Source organism: Pan paniscus, chromosome 21, assembly GCF_029289425.2.
Source record: "Pan paniscus chromosome 21, NHGRI_mPanPan1-v2.0_pri, whole genome shotgun sequence".
NCBI classification, from domain to species: Eukaryota; Metazoa; Chordata; class Mammalia; order Primates; family Hominidae; genus Pan; species Pan paniscus.
The window spans coordinates 16318619-16340231 of record NC_073270.2 but is presented as its reverse complement, the minus strand read 5'-3'; the positions used below and the strand labels follow the sequence as shown (position 1 = coordinate 16340231).

General features: G+C 38.1%; 1 protein-coding gene across 8 annotated transcripts in view; it reads right to left on the bottom strand.

The window, feature by feature from the left end:
• The window catches only part of MACROD2 (mono-ADP ribosylhydrolase 2), a 2054393-nt gene that overhangs the window by 608887 nt on the left and 1423893 nt on the right, over positions 1–21613 (bottom strand). For all 8 annotated transcript variants that reach the window (XM_055105084.1, XM_055105083.2, XM_055105081.2 and 5 more), the window contains exon 7: positions 11677–11707. In XM_055105084.1, the coding sequence (XP_054961059.1) occupies positions 11677–11707 (31 nt within the window). The remainder of the gene's footprint in view (positions 1–11676; positions 11708–21613) is intronic.

Sequence of the window (21613 nt, the reverse complement as noted above, 5' to 3'; positions counted from 1 at the left end):
AAATGGGCCAGAATTAGAATGTAATAAATAATGCAATTATGTATTCATTTTCAATGTATTGATTTTAGTTTCCACTGATGTATCTGAAAATTTTGCAAGGAGTTTTGGTACCAAAAAATGTAAACAATTGAGGTGAGGTCTAAATATCTAAATATAGTGTCTGACAACTAAAGATAGATCACTGTCCTTATGCCTTAAAAATTTCATACTTTCAAATTTGTAAGCACTCAGCATTATAAAGACATTTTAATAAAGTATATGCTATCAAAATTACCAAATATTCTTGCAAAGCAAGTACCCATTATGGGTGGCTGACACTGCCCCTAAACTAATTTATCTACGAGCAACCTGTTGATTTAATTTGTTTTTCTTTTCTCTTTGGGTGGTAAATATCTGGAAGTCCATCAAAATGTGATATTCCCTTCTTTCCATGTAATAGAATTGTAGTCAGATGTGTAGACCCCAAGCTAGACTAAATTTTCCAACCTCCTTTGCAGACATTGGTCACAAGACCAATTTCTCTTAAATGGAAGGTGAGTAGAAGTGATGAATGCTACTTCGAGTAGAGGGACCATTAGATAGAGGGTGTGCTTGCCATATACACATCTTTTGCCAGCACCAGGGCAGGTAAGTAAATGAGACCAATACCTTCGGGAAGGCATTGACACCGTGGTAGATTCCTGGCTCCTTGAATGACAGAGTGGAACAAATCCTCCACAAGCAGAATGCTTCCTGTTAGCAGAGTGGTAAATAAACATGATATTCAATAAGCCAGTCTATTTCGGAGTCTTTTTGTTAGAACAGTTTAACTTTACCCTAACTAATACGGTCTTGTTCACATACATTTCACAATACATTTTTAAAAGAGTATCATTGACCAAAAAGGATTTGACATAAAAGTCATTGTCCTAAGGAGCTAAACACATTTGACTTCTCTAAGACCTGTCAAATTATTTTTGAAGTTCTTTTTGAAGAGGGCTATGTTTATTTACGTTTACCCTTTAGACACAAGTATGTACAAGGAGCAAGGAAAAGGAATGTCATTCAAGACTAGATGAGAAAAACAAGCAAGGACGTAGAAATTATTTCAGTGATCAAAGTCCAAGTGTGGACAATTCTTCAACCCTCCAAAACAGTTCTTTAGAAGGAGCTTCTTAATAGTGCTCCTATTTTTCAAGGTACCTGAAAGATATTCCCAGAGTTACTGCTCAATGGATTGGCTCTGTAATTTCCTAGCATAGTTTCTATTTCCTTAAAAGGCTTACTGTTTCAATGTTTCGTCTATTCAGAAAATCATTTTTTAAAAATTACAGCATAACAATAAGTGATACATCTGAGGAAGTGGTGGGTGGGAATTCAGTGATGCCTTCCAGGCTTCGATCACTTTTACCTTGACACAACTACAAGGGAGTGCACATCCAAACCCCAGAAACAGTCAGACAGTTGTGATCTTTATTACTTTTTGAATCACTTAATTATTTTTAATTTTTGTTTTCTTTTTTAATTATTTATTTTTATATAATTAGAGGGCCCACATACAAGTTTCTTCCATGCATATATTGCATAGTGAAACACTTAATCTTTTAATTAAGTCCCAAAATTGTTCATCTGGAACAGAACATCAGGAAGACTGACACTGGTTTCTCACTGCCTCTGCATTCCAGAAAAACTAAGTTTCCAGGATTTTCATCTCTTTTTTCAGGTCCCCTAGAGGAATCCTGCCCATGGGTTTCACTGCCATTTTTATGTACACTGAACTAGCATATTTTGTAGTTGGTCACTTGAGACTACTTTCCAGAGTGAAGTTAGTCCTTTGGGTTCTTAGTTTGATGTCATTTTAATATTAAAGATGTGGGTAGGGTATGGAGAGCACGAGAGGAGTCTGTACTATATTTTCTGGGATGTATGTATCAATGTTTCTGTGAATGAGAATGTTAGCTAAACTTGTCTGTCCAAATGATAGACACTCAGGGTTAGAAACAATTGAATAGCCAGAATTTTGCTGTCTGTCAAGTTGTCTCTCCACTGTCTCAAAAGTGTTAGCTCATAAAGTGATATTCAAATGAGCTATGATACAGATGGGCTTGGCCCCAGCACTGCATTTTCCCAAGGGAAGTAAGTTACACTGATTCTAATGTTACTTTGCTTTGCCAAGAATGATAACATTTCTTACAGTGGGAATAATTTGACAAGATAAAAAACTTAGGTTGCCAGAGCAGAGATTTTATGACAGTGAAAAGAGTCATCATTAGACCACCTGAGAGTAAGTTTTTAAAGCAAATGGAAATATCAAAGGGAAGAGAAAAAAGCCAAAGGAAGGAGGAGAGCCATTAGGGGGATAAAAGGAAGGGGTGCATAATTTTGTCAGTTTTGCTCTGGTTCCCAATGCATTACATAAGAGAACTCTTCCTTCCTCTGTAAATATGCACAGCAATGATTGTCACACCTTCTCAAATCTGTCAGCATTTAAAGCTGATGAAGGGCATGCCCTTGGCATTGCCATTGGAGAATGTCCTAATTTTTTTCCAAGTCATGTCTGTGAATCTAGACAGATGCACTGATAAAAATATTTGCCAAGTAGATATAAGGTTAACATAACATTGCGCTGGTCTCCTTTTTACCAGTTAGAAGCAGAGCAAACTTGAATGCAAATGAGGGATTCAATTAGAAAGTTGCAGCCTGCCAGCATGTGGTGGATAGCAGAAAGAGACCAGGTGATCTGATAGAAACAGGCACTCCATGTTGATAACAAAACTGTATTGGATAAACACGAGAGCTGCTTCAGCTAAGCTATGCTGCACTTCAATTTTTCCTCACATTTACAGCCAATAACTCAATGTCTGAAATTCCTTCCTCTCTACATATGCCACGTCATACCTGGAAAGCAAACTTCAAAGTTTTTCTTTTTTTCCAGGGAAAATATTTTCCAAATTTTTAAGTACTCACGGAATACAGTTTTCAGCCAGGAGTCGATTTCTGTTAACTATATTGACTCTCATAAAATTGACTAAAATCATTTTTGCCATTCACTTCTCAGTAAAAATTCCATTGCCATGTATTATGTCTAGCCTCTTTTGTTAAACTTATTAGCATTAGAGTGTCCAAATAGGGCTCAAAGGGCAGAAAGCATGCATGAGATCTGAAATGTCCATCAGGAAGGTTCAGATCTGTTTAGAGACTGCTTTAGAGGCCAGTGCAAAATTTTAACAGGAATCTAGGGATTTCAAGCCCTGAAAGCCTCATCTGGATCTATTTTTCCAAAAGTAGCACAGGGCTTTCTTTGGTATTTGACCAAACGAGGCTTTTCATCCTGAGTGTAAGCAGGTGGTCTGGTGCCCTGTGGAACCATCCTGGAAACATCACGTTGGAGTAGCAACAGTGCTCACTGAATGTCAGAGTGGAAAAGTCTGGCCTCTTCCAGGGGAACTTCAAAGAAGGCAGTGTCTGCTCTCATCCTGTCTCCTCCTTAAATCAGGTTAATCACATGGAGGATATTCCTCAGGCTGTGCCTTACAAAAAGGCTCAGGTGGTTTCGCTGCAATTGATGGTTTGTGGCTATAGGGCTGCAGAGGGAGAGAAAGCTAGGAGAGCTGCCAGGGTCCTGAGCACCCCCAAAGTACTGGCGCCTGGCCAGGTCCTCCAGACACACTGTGAGTGTGATGCTGAGGTCCGAGTTTCCAGGAAATGGGTATGCTCACTCTTGAAATTATCCTGTTATAAAATAATCTCAGTGATTAAATAACAAAATCCATTTGAAAGGTAGCTCTGCCATCCTCAAAATTTCGTTATAGCAGAACTAGGATTACAGTGGACTTTTGGGGCATAAATCTAAAAGTGAAGGTAACTCCAAAGCAAACAGGTGTGTGAGAAATTGCAGCTACTGGAGAGATGGGCTGGGTCTGGGGTACATTGGGAGAAGTCAGAACAGGGCCTCCTGGATGGCCAGCTGACCTGTATGTTCCTGAGTGACCATTGTTCCATGGGCTGTAATAAACCACAAAGGGGTTCTATTTTAACTGAAGTAAAATGCTGTATTTAGTTTGGCTCTCTAACTGAATAAGTTCTTGAGTTTCCATTTTACCTTGACAGGGTGGACACTGCCATACCTACAAATACAAACTTCCAGCTTGAGAATGCCTTTTAAAAACACATTTGTTTTTCCTAGAATAGAAATGTTTGCCCATTAAGAAAATACCAACTGGGTAGCTTTCTTTACCTGTTATTTTGCCAATCAAGAATTCTGATTTCTATATCTTCAGTTAGGCAACAATTTGGATTACAATCACTGCTGTCATGAACCAAATATTTGCTGAGCTTCTCCTAGAGACACAGTGCTTTGCTAGGCACTGGGTGTGCAAAGGATATGCAGAAGTGAATTCCTGCTCTTTAAATTCCAAACTGGCTGTGAGCACAGAATATATAAACAGAAATCTATGGAGCAACATGAGGAAGCAGTTGATAATTGTCCTGACACAAATGCTAAAAAATTTCAGAAAGTATAATGACCACCAAGGGTTGGCATACCTAAGGAAGACTTCCTGCAGATCAAGTTTCAGCCTGTTAAACAAATTTACATGAGATAAACGAACAACCCCATTATAAAGTGGGCAAAGGACATGAACAGACACTTCTCAAAAGAAGACATACATGTGGCCAACAAGTCAATGAAAAAAAGCTCAATGCACTCATCATTAGACAAATGCAAATCAAAACCACGGTGAGATACCATCTCACACCAGTCAGAATGGCTATTCTTAAAAAGTCAAAAAATAACTGATGCTGGCAAGGTTGCAGAGAAAAGGGAACACTTACACACTGTTGGTCGGAGTGTGAATTAGTTCAACCATTGTGGAAAGTAGTATGGCGATTCCTCAAAGAGCTCAAAGCAGAACTATCACTTGACCTAGCAATTCTATTACTAGTTATATACCCAGAGGAATATAAATCATTCTTTTTTTTTTTTAATGGAGTTTTGTTCTTCTTGCCCAGGCTGGAGTGCAATGGTGTGATCTTGGCTCACTGCAACTTCCACCTCCTGGGTTCCAGCAATCCTCCTGCTTCAGCTTCCTGAGTAGCTGGGATTATAGATGCCCACTACCATGGCTAATTTTTGTTGGAATATAAAACGTTCCACTATACAGACACATGCATGTGACTGTTCATTGCAGCACTATTCACAATAGCAAAGACATGAAATCAACCTAAATGCCCATCAGTGACAGAGTGGATAAAGGAAATGTGGTACATATACACCATGGAATACCATGCAGCCATAAAAAAAAAAGGAGATTATGTCTTTTGCAGGAATACGGATGCAGCTGGAAGCTATTATCCTTAGCAAACTAACAGAGGAAAAGAAAACCAAATAGTGTATGTTCTCACTTATAAGTGAAAGCTAAATAATGAGAACTCATGAATACAAAGAAGGGAACTACAGATTCTGGGGTCTACTCGAGGGTGGAGGGTGAGAGGAAGGAGGGGAGCAGAAAAAGGTAATGGGCACTGGGCTCAATATCTGGGTGATGAACTAATCTGTACAGCAAACCCTTGTGTCACAAGTTCACCTATGTGACAAACCTTCACATGTACCCCCAAACCTAAAATAAAACTTTTTAAAAATGTTTCAGTCTGCTTAAATGTGCTTGGCATGTTTCTGTTTGGGGCATGAGATAGACAACACTGGTGGCGATGGTATGTGCGAATTTGGTGTGTGTGCATTGGGGAAGAGGTGTTAAGGAGTAAGTTTCAGGAAGGGACCCAAGATTGGACCTCACTGTGCAATGGCAAGTTCTTATATTCATCAGATCATGTACATGTGGGTCACAGAAGATATAACCATGATGAATGGGTACCAAGAAATTTCTCAAACTATATTCTGAAGAAAACATAGTCCAGAGAAAGGTTGAGGATATACTAGTTTCTATCATCAAATAACTTTAAGAGCTGCCGCAAATTAAATCCCCCTTTTAAAGATGCAAAGGAAAAGGCATATATAAATTTCTTAGCACACCAATTTACATCCTTAGCACACCAATTTCCCTCCCTCTCACACATTTTGAAAGCACTGGTTTACGGAGATATAGAAAGTGCCCATTGTTCAGGCTAGGAGGAGTGAACATCAATCTACAAGCAATAGAATATGAGCAAAGGCTCCTGGGCAGATGGGAAGCATGCACCAAGTGGTATTTTAGAAAAACAATTCTAGTGAGATTTGGAATATGGAACAAGAAAGAAAAAGAGTGCCACCAGGAAATGATTCTAAAAACCTTCTCTACCTCCATTCTAGTATGACTTACAAAAATGTTGGGAGTTGTGTTTGCTTTGTAAAATTTTTCTTTTCAGCTATGGACCACTTTCTTTAAATAGAATATTACCTCAAACCCTAATAAAAAAAGATGAAAGAAAACTTATCTGGTTAATGAAGGAGGAGTAGGGCTTCAAACAAGAGCAAGAAAACTAGTCTGTAATACACAGATCCTGGGAAAGAAGCAAGGACTAAGAAAGCTGTAACTTCACCAGGGACATATGAAATAATTTTCAAGTTGCATAATGCTGAATGGTCTATAAACCATAAATGGTATGGTTTGGCTCTGTGTCCCCACCCAAATCTCCTCTTGTAGCTCCCATAATTCCCACATATTGTGGGAGGGACTAAGCGGGAGATGAGTGAATCATGTGGGTGGGTCTTCCCTTTGCCGTTGTTGTGATAGTGAATGGGTCTCATGAGATGTGATGGTTTTGAAAACAGGAGTTTCTCTGCACAAGCTCTCTTTCTGTCTGCTGCCATCCATGTAAGACGTGACTTGCTCTTCCTTGCCTTCCACCATGATTGTGAGGCCTCCCCAGCCATGTGGAACTGTGAGTCCAATTACCTCTTTCTTTTGTGAATTGCGGAGTCTCAGGTATTTCTTTATCGGCAGCATGAAAACAGACTAATGCGGGACATATGAAGTAATTTTCAAGTTGCATAATGCTGAATGGTCTATAAACCACAGACACATAGCAATCTAAAGTTACTGAAACAGAAGGTTATGAAGCTAAAAGGAAAGTTAGGTTTCAACCCCAGGGGGACTAACCAAAAGCAATATGGCAGGCAACCTTTGTGTATATCAGTCTCACTTTTAAATTTACCAAAAAACAGAGGGGAAAGAGACAAGTAGCCAGGACTGAAGAAGTATTTTCTTTGACCTAGCATTATGAAAATGACTAAACTTGCCTGGTGACAGCCCTCCAAGCCAGCTAATGTGACTCACACTATTAATGCCATGCCTGACAATCTTCACTATTTCCCTCCCATTCGCCACAATGGTGTACTGAATCAGTTATTATATTTTGAACCACATTACTCTCTCTAGGGTGAAATCCCTATTCTTCACAGATTAAAATGGACCATGATCCACTCTAGATTTTAGTTAGTTCTTACTGTCCACTCTGGAGACTCTTTTGTTTTTGATATTTAAAAAGTTTACTTTATTAATAATCAAGAAAATGCAAATTTAAACCACAATGGGATAAGATTTCACACTCAGTAAATTGGCAACAATTTTAGAGACTGGCAATACCAAACACTGGGGAGGACAGGGAACATGGTGATCTTCAAATGGAGTGGGTAGAGTGGGTAGGAGTACAAATTGATTCAATCACTTTAGAAAATAGTTTGGTATTTCACAATACAGTTAAACATGTCCACATAATATGATCTAACAATTCTTTTGTGTGTGTGTTTAAATTATTACATTGTGTGTGGAACAAATAAATATTATTATTAAGTGAAAGATGAATTGTTAATGAATTATAGATACATAAATATACCATAGATCTCATGAGATACTTGAATATTTTTAAGTTATGGCTACTGTATTGGAAAATGTGTTTTCTTCTGCTTTTTTGTATTATAATGATTAAGTAAAATGCCTTTTTAAACTTTTTGAAACTATTTTTATTTCAACATTTTTGGGGGTACATGTGGTTTTTGGTTACATGCATAAATCCTTTGGGGTAACTTCTGAGATACTGGCACACCTGTCACCCAAGCAGTGTACACTGCATCCAATAGACAGTTTTACATCCCTCAAACCCCTCCCACCCGTCACCCTCAAGTCGCCAAAGTCCATGATATCATTCTTATGCCTTTGCATCCTCATAGCTTAGTTCTAACATCAAAGCGAGAACATACAATACTTGGCTTCCCATTTCTAAGTTACTTCACTTAGAATAATGGCCTCCAGCTCCATCCACATTGCTGCAAAAGACATTATTTCATTCCTTTTCATGGCTGAGTAGTATTCCATGGGGTATATACATACAACATTTTCTTTATCTACTCATTGGTTGATGGGCATTTAGGTCAGTTCCATATCTTTGCAATTGTGAATTGTGCTGCTATAAACTTGCATGTGCAAGTGTCTTTTTCATATAACAACTTCTTTTCCTCTGGATAAATACTCAGTAGTGGATTGCTGGATGGAATAGTAGTTCTATTTTGAGCTCTTTAAGGAATCTCCATACCATTTTCCATAATGGTTGTACTAATTTACATTCCCGCCAGCAGTGTAAATGTGTTCCCTTTCCACCACATCCACCCCAACATCTATTGTTTTTTGACTTTTTAATTATGGACATTCTTGCAGGAGTAAGGTGGTATCTCATCATGGTTTTAACTTGCATTTCCCTGATAATTAGTGATGTTGAGCATTTTTTCATATGTTTGTTGGCTGTTTGCATATCTTCTTTTGAGAATTGTCTATGTCCTTTGCCCATTTTTTATGGGATTTTTTTTTCTTGCTGATATGTTTGAGTTCCTTATAGATTCTGGGTATTTGTTCTTGGTCAGATGCATAGTTTGCAAATATTTTCTCCCACTCTGTGGATTGTCTGCTTGCTGATTATTTATTTTGCTGTGCAGAAGCTTTTTAGTTAATTTAGGTCCCAATTATTTATTTTTGTTTTTGTTGCATCCGCTTTTGAGGTCTTAGTCATGAATTCTTTGCCTAAGTCAGTGTCTAGAAGAGTTTTCTTCCAGAATTTGTATGGTTTCAGGTCTTAGATTTAAGTCTTTGCTCCATCTTGAGTTGATTTTTGTGTGAGGTGAGAAATGAGGATCTAGTTTCATTCTACTTGTGGTTTGCCAGGTTTCCCAGCACCATTTATTGAATAGGATATCCTTTCCCCAATTTATGTTTTTGTATGCTTTGTTGAAGATCAGTTTGCTGTAAGTATTTGGCTTTATATCTGGATTCTTTATTCTGTTCTGTTGGTCTATGTGCCTGCTTTATAGGAGTACCACGCTGTTTTGTTAGTTATAGACCTGCAGTATAATTTGAAGTTGAGTAATGTCATGCCTCCAGATTTTTTTTTTGCTTAATATTACTTTGGCTATGCAGGCTGTTTTTTTGGTTCCATATGAATTTTCAGCTTTTTTTTCCTAGTTCTGTGAAGAATGATGATGGTATTTTGATGGGAATCCGTAGGAAGTGTGGTCATTTTCACAATACTGATTCTACCCATCCATGAGCATGGGATATATTTCCATTTGTTTGTGTCATCTCTGAGTACTTTCAGCAGTGTTTCATAGTTTGTCTTGTAGAGATGTTTCACCTCCTTGGTTAAGTATAATCCTAAATATTTTATCTTTTTTTTTTTTTTTTTTTTGCAGCTCTTGTGAAAGGGATTGAGTTCCTGATTTGATTCTCAACTTGGTTGTTGTTGGTTTATAGCAGTGCTACTGATTTCTGTACATGGATTTGGTATCCTGAGACTTTCCTGAATTCGTTTATCAGATTGAGGAGCTTTTTGTGTGAGTTTTAGGGTTTTCTAGGTAAATGATCATATTATAGAGAACAGCAACAGTCTAACTTCTGCTTTTTTGACTTGGATGCCTTTTATTTCTTTCTCTCGTCTGATTGCTCTGGCTAAAATTTCCAGTGCTATGTTGAAAACAAGTGGTGAAAATGGGCATCCTTGTCTTGTTCCAGTTCTCACGGGGAATGCTTTTAACTTTTCCCCATTCAGTATGATGCTGGTTGTTGGTTTGTCATATATGGCTTTTATTACTTTAATGTAAGTCCCTTCTATGCCTATTTTGTTGAGGGTTTTTATCATAAAGGATGCTGGATTTTATCAACTGCTTTTTCTGCATCTATTGAAATGATCATATTGGAGCCTCTAATTTTATGGTCCTTCCCTATTTTCCTTTGCTTTTCTGTTTTCCTTTCCCACCACCCCCCTACTTATAGTATACCATATATATTACATCAATTCCCTTTTTGAAGCTCTTAACACATTACCATAAGATTCTCAGAAGTAAAACATACTTCAACTCTCTGACAAGGTAATAAACATAGAAAATGATGTATATAGTATTGGTGTAGGCATTAGGTTTTTGTTTGTTGTTTTGGCAAGGAAAATCAAGATTGCAATGAAAGAACATTTTCATAATAAAAACCATTTCTGCAATGAAGTTTGGTTTGACTCTACATAAGGCGAAATAAAGAGTTAGGGTATTTGCCAGGCATAACTTTGTACATAATACTTCCTTTAAGCAAGTATTTAAGGTTTGTTATTGGGCATTTGTGAGGCAGAAAGAATGGCCATGATGGGGATAATTGTGCAGATGGTCTAGTTTAGCCCCCTCCAGCCCAGTGCTCATCCTGTTTCCACAAAGACAGGCTGTAGGGGAATCTGGAGAGGAAGAAGGCTTAAATTGAAGGAGGAAACCTTAAATTTTTAAATAGTGTGACAAAATCCTTTCCCACTTAATTTGGTTCAGGCCTACATTTCTCATTTTATTTTGCTCAAGAACTTCAAAAGAAATACCAGATGAAGAAAAAAAGTAAAGCTCCTACCTTTGACATCAATCTAGGTAGCCCTTCATTGTAATAATGAATTTAAAATATATACATATATGTTAGATTTTTACATATTTTGTGCTTCAGCTGACAGCTTCCATGTGAGAAGTTTAAGTTCAGAAAGAATGTAATCTATTTTACTTAGATCAGAAAATCTTTAACATTATAAAACAGACTTATTAATGGTCTGAAAAAAAGTATAAAAAACGTTCTTGTAGGTAGGTGGAAGAATATTTAGAGAGCTTTAGGCTAGTGAAAGCAAGTGATTAAAAAACATTTTGCTTCCATCTGTAAGTGAAGCATTCACTACTTAAAACAATCCATCACTAAGCAGAAAAAAAAATTTGCAGTTTATTAAAATTCTTCATATTTAGTAAAAGTCACTTCTTTGGACTTTTTTAAAATTTGAAAACACAGATATATGCATACGTATGCATTTTAATTTTTCTATTATTTTGTAAATAGCAACAAAATAATGATACTGCTAAACTCTATGTACATTATGCTTTCTACTGAGAAGAAATTTGATTTCATTAAACAAAGCAATATTAGAAGTCAATCCTACTGGAACCAAATTTTTTGTTTAACAAAAGACATCAAGCCACAATGTATCAAATAATTTCATGTGATACCCGATATAACCAAATTCAAGAACCCAAAAGAATCTGAATAGCCTCATGACATTCTTTAATGGGATTTGACGAGCATTTTTAGTCTCTAAATCACAGCAAAATATATTCATCAGAGAACCTCTTATTTTTTCACTGAATCTCTGCATTTAACAGCAAAATAAAGAAATACAAACATCATCAAAAGCTGTATCACTTACCATAAATGCCTGTTGAGATGCAGGGAAATGCCTGTGAATAAACCACAAAAATAACAATGAATATTAAAGAAACAACTCTACTCAACATCATCTTTCTCAACTTCTATTTTGTTTGATAATGGGATGCCCTCTACTTACATATTCAGAGCTATGAGTTGGAGTAGGGGACACTGGAAATGGGGATATTTGATTAACTGGTAACTGTTCCCTATCAGCAGTTACATCAGCTCACAAGAACCAACTGCTAAGTTTTCAGGAATCTTGTGAGGCAATTGTTAAAGTTATTATTAAGAAATTAAATTATATAAACCTACAATGAAATAAATTATATCAAAACACAGATAACCAATAGTCAGAACTCATCCCTCTCTAATTGCACATTTGACTATTACCTATGCTCTTGAGATTATGTGTGTCTGTCATATGTGTATGGTAAAATACTACACAAGTCTCTCTTTCCAGCTCCATGGTACCTGATGTCACATCAGTTGCTTAAAATCTGAAAACATCAATTAACATTCATGACCCATATTGTGGGACAGTTAAAACCACAGACTGGCTATTGATACACATTTTAGGTAAAATTCAACAAAAGCATTCTGTGAAAATCAAAAAACTATTTAGAATGTATAATAAAGAGTATTACATGTATTATTTATTATATGTAAATTGTGTGCTACATGTTCTTTATGTCAGTACAATTTAAAAGAATCTTATATAATATATACCCCTTTTTTGACAGCCAGTCTTTAAACATTTACCAGCATAGTACTGCTTATGCCATATTTTGCTTAGCAGTGTTCAGAGAATTTGATTGAAAAAAAATGAATTGACAAATATAAATGTACATTTTACTCTAAATTAGGCTTTCTAGCTATAGAAAGTGGTCTGGGTATGGCAACTTTCTCTGCCAAGGGATTTCTGTGTAAATTCAACCAAGTTGTTTTACTCTTTCTGGTCTGTATTTTTCAATTGTAAAAGGAAGATAATGCCCACCATACAGAAATGTGTTGTGGACTATTGGTGGGAATGTAAATTAGTACAACCTCTACAGAAAACAGCACGGAGATTTCTCAAAGAACTAAAGACAGAACTACCATTCCATCCAACAATCTCACTGCTCAGTATCTCCTCAAAGGAAAAGAAATTATTATTTTTTTAAAAACCTCTATTCCTACATTTATCACAGTGCTATCTATAACAAGAAAAAAAAATACAATACAAATTCACAATAGTAACAATATGGAGTCAACCTAAGTGTCCATCAGTGGAGAACTGGATAAAGAAAAGATGGTAGGTGGAATGCTACTCAGCCACAAAAAAGAATGAAATCATGTGTTTTGCAGCAATATAGATGGAACTAGAGACCATTATTTTAAGTGAAATAACTCAGTCACAGAAAGACAAATACTGCATGTTCTCATTTTAGTGGTAGCTAAAAAATGAGTACACATGGACATAGAGAGTAGAATAATGCATTGAAGACTCAGAAAGGTGGAAGGAGGCAAGGGGTGAGAAACTACCTGAAGGGTACAGTATATGTACACTGTTAGAGTGACGGTTACACTAAAAGCCTAGTCTTCACCATTACACAGTATATTCATGTAACAACAGTGCACTTGTACCCCCTAAATCTATAAAATAAAAAGTGAAAAAAGAAATGTGCTGTTGGAATTAATGACAGAATTTTTTTTTAAGTTACTGGCACTATGCTAGAATCTAAAAACTGCAGCTGCTATGGACCATAATAACTAACATTACTATTGAGGTCAATAATAATAAAAGATCTAAGTCCTTTTTGTTTATATCTTTTGGCTAAATGTGTACTGCCTTTTATTTCTATTAACACTATTGCATAGCCTATGTTTGTTTATTCCCTTTGCATGATGCTCTATTAAAAACGTCAAAATTTATGTGATTTTGTTTCAGAGAGAGTACAAATTGACTTTGTTAAGCTCAACTGTATGTCTGTAAAATGATATATGCTTTTTTCTGCTCCTGTGGAAGCCTTTACTATTAATAGTAAATTCTACTGTTTATAATGAGAAAGTAGAACAGTTTCTGGAACATAGTAGCTGCTCTTTTTAAATTAAATTTATGAGTCAATGCTTTGATTCTGACGGTTCTTGAGGTGCCAATAACATCTGAAGAATGTTCTTAAATGACTTAATCATTCAGTGATACAGATCATGAAGCAACAGTGTAACACAAATTCTGAAAGTGATGTAGTCTCTTTACAGGCATTCACCAACACTATCAATAGGTGTTACTCTCCGTATGAAAATCAACTGCAAGCTTACTATATATTTGTTACGATTAGAAAGGACTCAGAGTTCAGGAACAGTCTACTTAAAAATACAAATCAGAGAGGATTCAGATTCATCCCCATATTTGTGCCATGCCAGTCATGTTCCACTGTACCTTTTAAGCAGGATAAAAGTGAGTTTACAGCTTGAGCCCCAGGAATTCCATGGGAGCAAACTGAACATGTGAGCATCATGTATCTCATGTCTGGAGAGAAAAAAAAATGTTTGAGAACCTCTGCATTGAGCCCTCAAGGTGTAGGGAGGGCAAGATTTTACCTCTACCTTCTTAGAGTTTTTCAGTTGTGGCTGATAATTAAATTGACACAAGACAGATCAACAAGAAAAAAAATACAATACAAATGTATTTAATTCAAGTTGTATGTGGCATTGGAGGCTTCATAAGAAAATGATGACTGAAAGACGCAGTTAAAGTTAAACACATATACTAAATTGGACAAAGAGTAGTAGATTATGAAGATGTGACAAGGTAAAGGGGCTTGGGCTAGGGTAGTTAATTGGGTGAAGTGATAAGAAAGACAAGAGTTAGTTTAACGAGGTGTGTTTGGACAGATTTCCAGTGACCTCAACTTCCCATCCTTGATGATAAGAATGACACTTTTCTTCTAGTACAGGGAGGATATATTTCACGTTGAAATTTTATCTCCTGCTTTTAAAAAGGACTGCAAGAGTGTTCTTCTTGCACCTGCCCTTTTTTTACGTGCCTTTGACTCAAAATAGTCAATGTGCTAGAGGGGCATATTTTTGGGTTGTATGTTCTGAACTCTTTCAAAGGGAAAGCCAGAAGATAGCAAAATGTTTTCAACAAGATGGCCCACTTTAATTCACATCTTGGTGTCCTTCCAATTCATAACGTGGGTCAGTTTACTGAACTACTCTGAGCACTGCTTTTTTCTTTAGTAAATGGAAACTCTGAGGCCTGCCTCAAAGGGTTTGTAGAAGGAGTAAGAGAAATAAAGAACATGAGCATTGTGTCTGAGAAGTAGTAATATCTTGATTAGTGATGACTCCTGGCATGGATGCTGTGATGTCCACCAGGTTCTGTTGCTCCAGAGCAAGGCTTCCCAACCTCAGCACTATTGATATTTTGGACCAGATAATTCTTTGTTCTTGGAGGGTATGTGCATTGTGGTAAGTTTAGCAGCACCCCTGGATGCTACCAGCTAGATATCAGTAGCATCTCTCCAGTTGTGCTAATCAGAAATATTTCTAGACATTGTCAAATGTTCCCAGGGGGAAAAAATCACCCCTTGTTGAGAATCACTGACCTGGAGTCTAGGACCTAGAACCCAGCAGACAGCCTTCAACTATCAACATTTTCAAGGACTGCCTCAGCTATAAAAAGCCACCTCACCCAGAATCATGCTCCTGCTCAGGACAGTTCACACCAGTAACTGATCAATAAAGTGGTATAAGGCCTGGCCACCTTGGCTCATCAGTACAACACTGAAGGGTCCTTCCAGCTTCAGAGTTCCTCACTGTGTCTGTAGGGTCCATCACTGGGTCTACATCCAGCTCACCTTCCCCTTCAGCCTACTCCTGCTTCCTCTCTCTCTCTTCCCCAGGTACTAATTTAAGGGCACTCCTTAATAAACATCTAGCATTCTAAACTCTGTCTTAGAGTCTGTTTTCTGGGAACTGATCTGGGCTAACTCCCTTTCGCTTCCCTCTTAGATCCAGCTATGTGAATCTTTCTCCTATCAGATCTAGCAGAAGAAAAACATACTGCACAGTTAATGACAAGTTTCATTTGCCTTAGCTCTCAGTTCTATCTTGGAATCAATCATGCAACTTAGTAATTGAGTCTGAATGTACCAACTGCCTTGTCTGTTTTAACAAGGACAAATAGTTCCATCTGGAAATGATATCGTTGCCTTGAATGTGAGAGCAAATGGTAGTGTAATGGAGGATGACTTTGGTAATATTATTGCATTAATTCAAACAAAAAGGCAATGATAAAGCAGAGATGGAAATAGAGTATTGTGGAAAAAAATTCATTTTATGTAAAATAACTTTGCACAGAATTCGTCTAAACTAAGCCTACTCCATTAATCATTTTTTATTACTCAGAGAGAGAGAGAGACAGACAGACAGAGAGAGATAGGGAGAGAGAGATTGAGAAAGAGCAAGTGAACAAGCAAACTAACAACTTTTGCAGCACATAGTTTGTGTTCTCTGCCATAATAAACTTCTGATGGGGCCATCAGAAGTGAGTAGCATGAGATTTCTTTATTTCAAAGCTGCATTTAATATAACCACCTTCCATGCAAATACTATCCTATGGAGGAATGATAAATTGTACCAAAACCCATGCCAGGTGTTGCACATAACTCAGCAATCACCTCTAGAATTTGGAGAATGACATTAGCAACCAAATTTGTGAGCCTCCAGATTCTCCTTTCAGCAAACTTCAGGAGCAATATGTCTCCATGCTAATCAGGCCTGAGCACCCAGCCATCAGAAATTCTAGGAAGACAAAAAAAAAACAAAAAAAAAATCATTTGAGGCCGAGGCAGACAAATCGCTTTAGAGCAGGAGTTAGAGACCAGCCTGGGCAACATGGTGAAACCCTGCCTCTACTAAAAATACAAAAAATTAGCCGGGCATGGTGGCACATGCCTGTAGTCCCAGCTACTCAGGAGGCCGAGGTGGCAGAATCACCTGAGCCCAGGATGTTGAGGCTGCAGTGAGCCATGATTCCACCACTACACTCCAGCCTGGGCCACAGGAGTGAGACCGTGTCTTAAAACATAAAAATAAAAATAAATTTGACTTAAGAGTGGAGAATTTTTTCTTATGTGAAATTATAGGTTGGGCCACCAAGTGGGAAATACTTTTATAGCCCAACATGTTGATATCAAGCAGATTTGCAAAAACACTGAAATCCTTAAGGCTGTAGACTCTGTCTCCCATTCCCTTGAAAGTCCGTCTTCATTTCTTCCCTTTCTGTCTAAGTAATTTAAGAGTAAGGAAGGAAATGCTCCTCCGCCTTCTCTGACCCTAACAGTGTCTCAAAACATACACAATAAACCCTAAGCCATCATCCCTACCACTTGCTTCTCTCTGACCCTTGATTCTCAGTTTAGGCATTCTTGCAAAGTGGGAATTTCTTTCTCTCTTGCTCATCCATCGTCATCCCATCCACTCTTACACAGCAGTCTTGCAGTCTGGGTAGAAATGACTCCACCTTCAGCTCCATCGGAAGGGGCTGACTGACCTAAATAAGCAGCATACCTTCCCCTCCATAGCCACAAGAATAGAAAGATGAAGAGTTTATTGACCACCATTGACCTGTTGTTGTAAATTAACTGTAAAGTGCTCTTAACCTCTAGAATTTTTCAATTGCTTAGCCAACACATTCCTTACTGTTTAGTCAGTTTTAGTTAGATTTCCCATTATTTGCAAGCAAAACCCTGCTACCTGATATACCTTCCATTTAAGTATTTTTAATTATATATCACATTTCACTGACTCAAGCAAGCTGTCAATTGTAAGAAACACCATTATTTTGTGTTACTTTGTGGACCACTAAGAAGAGAAAGCTCCACCAGTTAAAATATAACACATGCTTTCTTATCATTTAGGATTTTCATTGCATACTCATTGAAATTGCTATTGTTGATTTATGTAGATAATTTTTAAGCACATCTTCCTCTACAGCATGGATAAAAAGGAGATAAATTGTTTGTTTCCTAAAACTTCCTCACATTCAGGATCCAGTACTTATGAATCACTTTTCAACTCAGAGTCATAGATAGGAGTTTTCCACAGTTTTATCCTCATACCCTCAAGAATGATGGTGTTGCTCCAGTCCTTAATGACTGACCCACTGTTGGCTCTGCACTTTTCTTCCAAACCGCTGCCACCCTCTCTGAAAGTTTTGTGGGTAGCTCTTTCTTTTTTCATGCCAGAGCTTCCAACAAAGGGTTTCAGACAACAGTCAAGACACATACCTCCTCCTCAGGCGGCCCCTAATTGGTTGGTTAGCTGAAAGTCAAGGGATGGCAGTTGCCCAGCCAATCCGCCAGAAATGATGACCAAGTGTGCATGTGTATAGGCAGAGAAGCTTCATCACAACTATGTGTGATTGTAAAACACCTCAAATATAAGAGTTATCCTAGTTCAAATAAGTTAGAATATGAGAACATGTGCATCTTAGAAACAATGAAATTCGGAATACCATTCTTTCCCTTCTTTTTCTTTTCTCAGAGACAGGGTCTCACTCTGTTGCCCAGGCTGGAGTACAGTGGTGCAGTCCTATCATACTGCAGCCTCAAAGTCCTGTGCTCAAGCCATTCTCCCTCCTCAGCCTCCTAAGTAGCTGGGACTACAGGCATTCATCACCACATCTGGCTAATTTGTTTTTATTTTTTGTAGAGACGAGGTCTCACTATGTTTCCCAGGCTAGTGTCAAACTCCTGGCTTCAACTGATCCTCCTGCCTTGGCCTCCCAAAGTGCCAGGATTCCAGGCATGAGCCACTGTGCTTGGCCCCACTCTTTTCTCTACATGTTGGTTATCAGCAGAGTGGGTTGTGCCATCATGCTGTTAACTAGGGTGCAGTATATACTTCAGCATTTTCAAACCATGGTATGCCTAACTCTAGGAGTATGAAAGATATTTTGAGGTGGTAACCAGATGGACATTACCCATTTAAATGTGATATTTACATTTTTCCCAAGTCTTCATCCCTCCTTCTACACATACCCTTTACCATATAATTTTGCAGTTCCTCTGCAATAGACTGAATGTTTGTGTCCCCCACAAGATTCACGTGGTGAAGCTCTGGTCCCACTGTGATGGTGCTTGGAGGTGGGGCCTTTGGGAGGTGATTAGGTCATGAGGGTGGAGGCCTCATGAGTGGGATTAGTGCCACTAGAGGACATTAGAGGTCAGAGAGCTACCTAGCTCTTCTTTCCACCACGTGAGAATACAAGGATAAGTTGGCTGTCTGCAACTTGAGCCCTGAAAGAGGGCTCTCACCATAATCTGACTATGCTGGCACCCTGATCTTAGATTCCCAGGCTCCCAGAACTGTAAGAAATAAATGCTTGTTGTTTAAATCACAGTCTATAGTAATTTGTTATGCATCCTGAACCGAGTAAGACACTCCACGAGGGGAGTAGTATGAATGCAATGTTGTGTCCATCCCCTAAATCCATACGCTGAAACCTAATTCCCAATATGATGGCATTAGGAGGTGGAGCCTTTGGGAGGTAATTAGGGGATAAGGGTGGAGCCCTTCCCTCATGAATGGGATCAGTGCTCTTATAAGAAGAGACGCGAGGAAGATTATCTCTTTCTCCACTATATGAGGCCACAGAAAGAAGACAGCAGTCTACACACCAAGAAAAGAGCTCTTGACAGACACCAAACCTGCTGGCACCTTGACCTTGGACTTCCCAGCCTCCAGAACTGTGAGAAATATAAGTTGTTTAAGCCACTCAGACCATGGTATTTGTTGTAGCAGCCTGAGCTGACTAAGACAGAGGGGATATATTTTTCTTCATCCCGCTGATGATAGACTTGAGCATGTGACTTGATTTGGCCAATGGGATAATAATGGACGTGACATTTAGGTTTCAACTTTTAAATTCCTGTCTTTGGAGGAGAACAATGAGAAGACTATACCATAAGAACACACCTCATGTAGCTACTGGTCCAGGGAGGTTGACAGACAAGTGGAGTAGATGTAGTAAACTCAGTCTCAGATCAGCTGTGCCCCAACCAACCCATAGCCATGTAAGCAAGAAATGCTTACTATTGCACATTACTGAGTTTTTGAGTGCTGGTTATATAGCATTACTGTAGTAATGGCAATGATATAACTATGCTAACACTATAAGTTATTATAATCTATCATAACAAGTAATGCTTGTTTTCCATTTATGACAATGATACAAAGTTTCCTTTGAAAATAAAATTGCTTAAAGAGTCAATTAGAATATTAGGTAAACCAGAAGATGGAATGTAAATGACCAAAGTTAGGAAAATACCAATGCAGGAAATAGAGATTTGACATGGAAAGCACAAGCAGGGGTCACTCACTAGCTACAGGTCTGGGAGCCAACAGTATATCCCCTCAGCACCTCTCTATCCCCATCTATAAAAGGAGCAGAGCTGGGCTAGATGGCTTATTTGGCTATTAAATTCTGTGATGCTATGAAACAGCCTCTTATCCTTCTCTATAGCTCAAGATAAAGGTGATAGAGAGACAGGCAATTTTATAGTATCCTGAATGCCTCACAGTGTTTGGACATGGGAGGCAGCAGCACTGCAGCAATAATTGTTGTCATTTCTTGAATTACCGAAATGTGCTGAGCACTGGGCTCAGAGCTCTATGTGCATTATCTGATTCATTCCCATGAACAAGCCTGTGATCAAAAACAGATTGCCCACTTTCTATAAACATGGAGAAGAGAAAAGCTAAGAAAGAAAACTTGTCCAAGGTCACAGAAAGGAATACTAAAGGATTTCTTTATCTCGTATAAAGAGTAATTGATTCTATTTTTTAATTACACAAATAACACATGAATACAAGGCTAAAACAAGACAGGTATAGGCAGATCTCAGTGAGAACAGTTCTCTTACAGCCACACGCTTTCTCTCCTCTAATTCACTGAGAACACCCTCCTTGAGGCCATCACTGCCAAGAGTAGAGTGAGAATCCTTCCGCTGCATTCATTTACATTTTAAAGACTAAATAGTGTCATGTCCTCTTCCTCAACTCAACCCTGTAATCACCTCCCATCATACTTTAATAAAATTCAAAATCACAACCATAACCTCCAATCCTCGCTTCCTTAGCCCCTCCCTTCCACTTTTTCCTTGCTCTTGAGTTCCAGCCACATTGGTCTCCTTTTGTTCTTCAAGTGCACAAAGCATGATTCTACTCCAGGGCCACTGATCTTGTTGTCACCTCTGTCTGGCATACTCCATTTCCCAAATACTCCCTGGTTTACTCCCTTGTTCCTTTTAGATCTTTGATCAAATGTCACCTCCTCGAAGAGGTCTTCTTAGCCTCCAGCTAAATTACTCTCTATTGCTTAGCCTGCTTTGTATCTCTTTACAACTCCCATCACCACCTGACACACAGTTGTTTGCTTGTTCACAGTCTCCCCAACATCAATTCCCTCTTTCCTGAGTTGCAAACTCCCAGGAAGACCTTTGCTTTGTTTATTGCTGTATCACCAGCACCTAGAATGGTGTCTGGAACTCAATAAATATCTGTTGCGTGGATAAATGAATAAATGATTAAGTTATAAGATCTATACAAGCATAGCCATATTTTTCTTCTATACAAATTGGAGCTTACATTGGTTTTTATGTTCTGGAACTTGCCTTTTTTCATGTAGTAGGTCTTAGGAGATCATTCAATGTCAGTGTATATTGATCTACCTCATATGTTTCTAATAGCGTATTCTAGTCTATGGTATGATTATACTATGTTTATTTAACTACTGCCACATTGATGAATATGTAGGCTGTGTGTAAATTTTGCTGTAACATGCAACCTGGCAACCCATATTCTTTTTGTTTTGTTTTGGTTTTGAGACAGAGTCTCACTCTGTCACCTAGGTTGGAGTGCAGTGGCAGGATTATGGCTCACTGCAG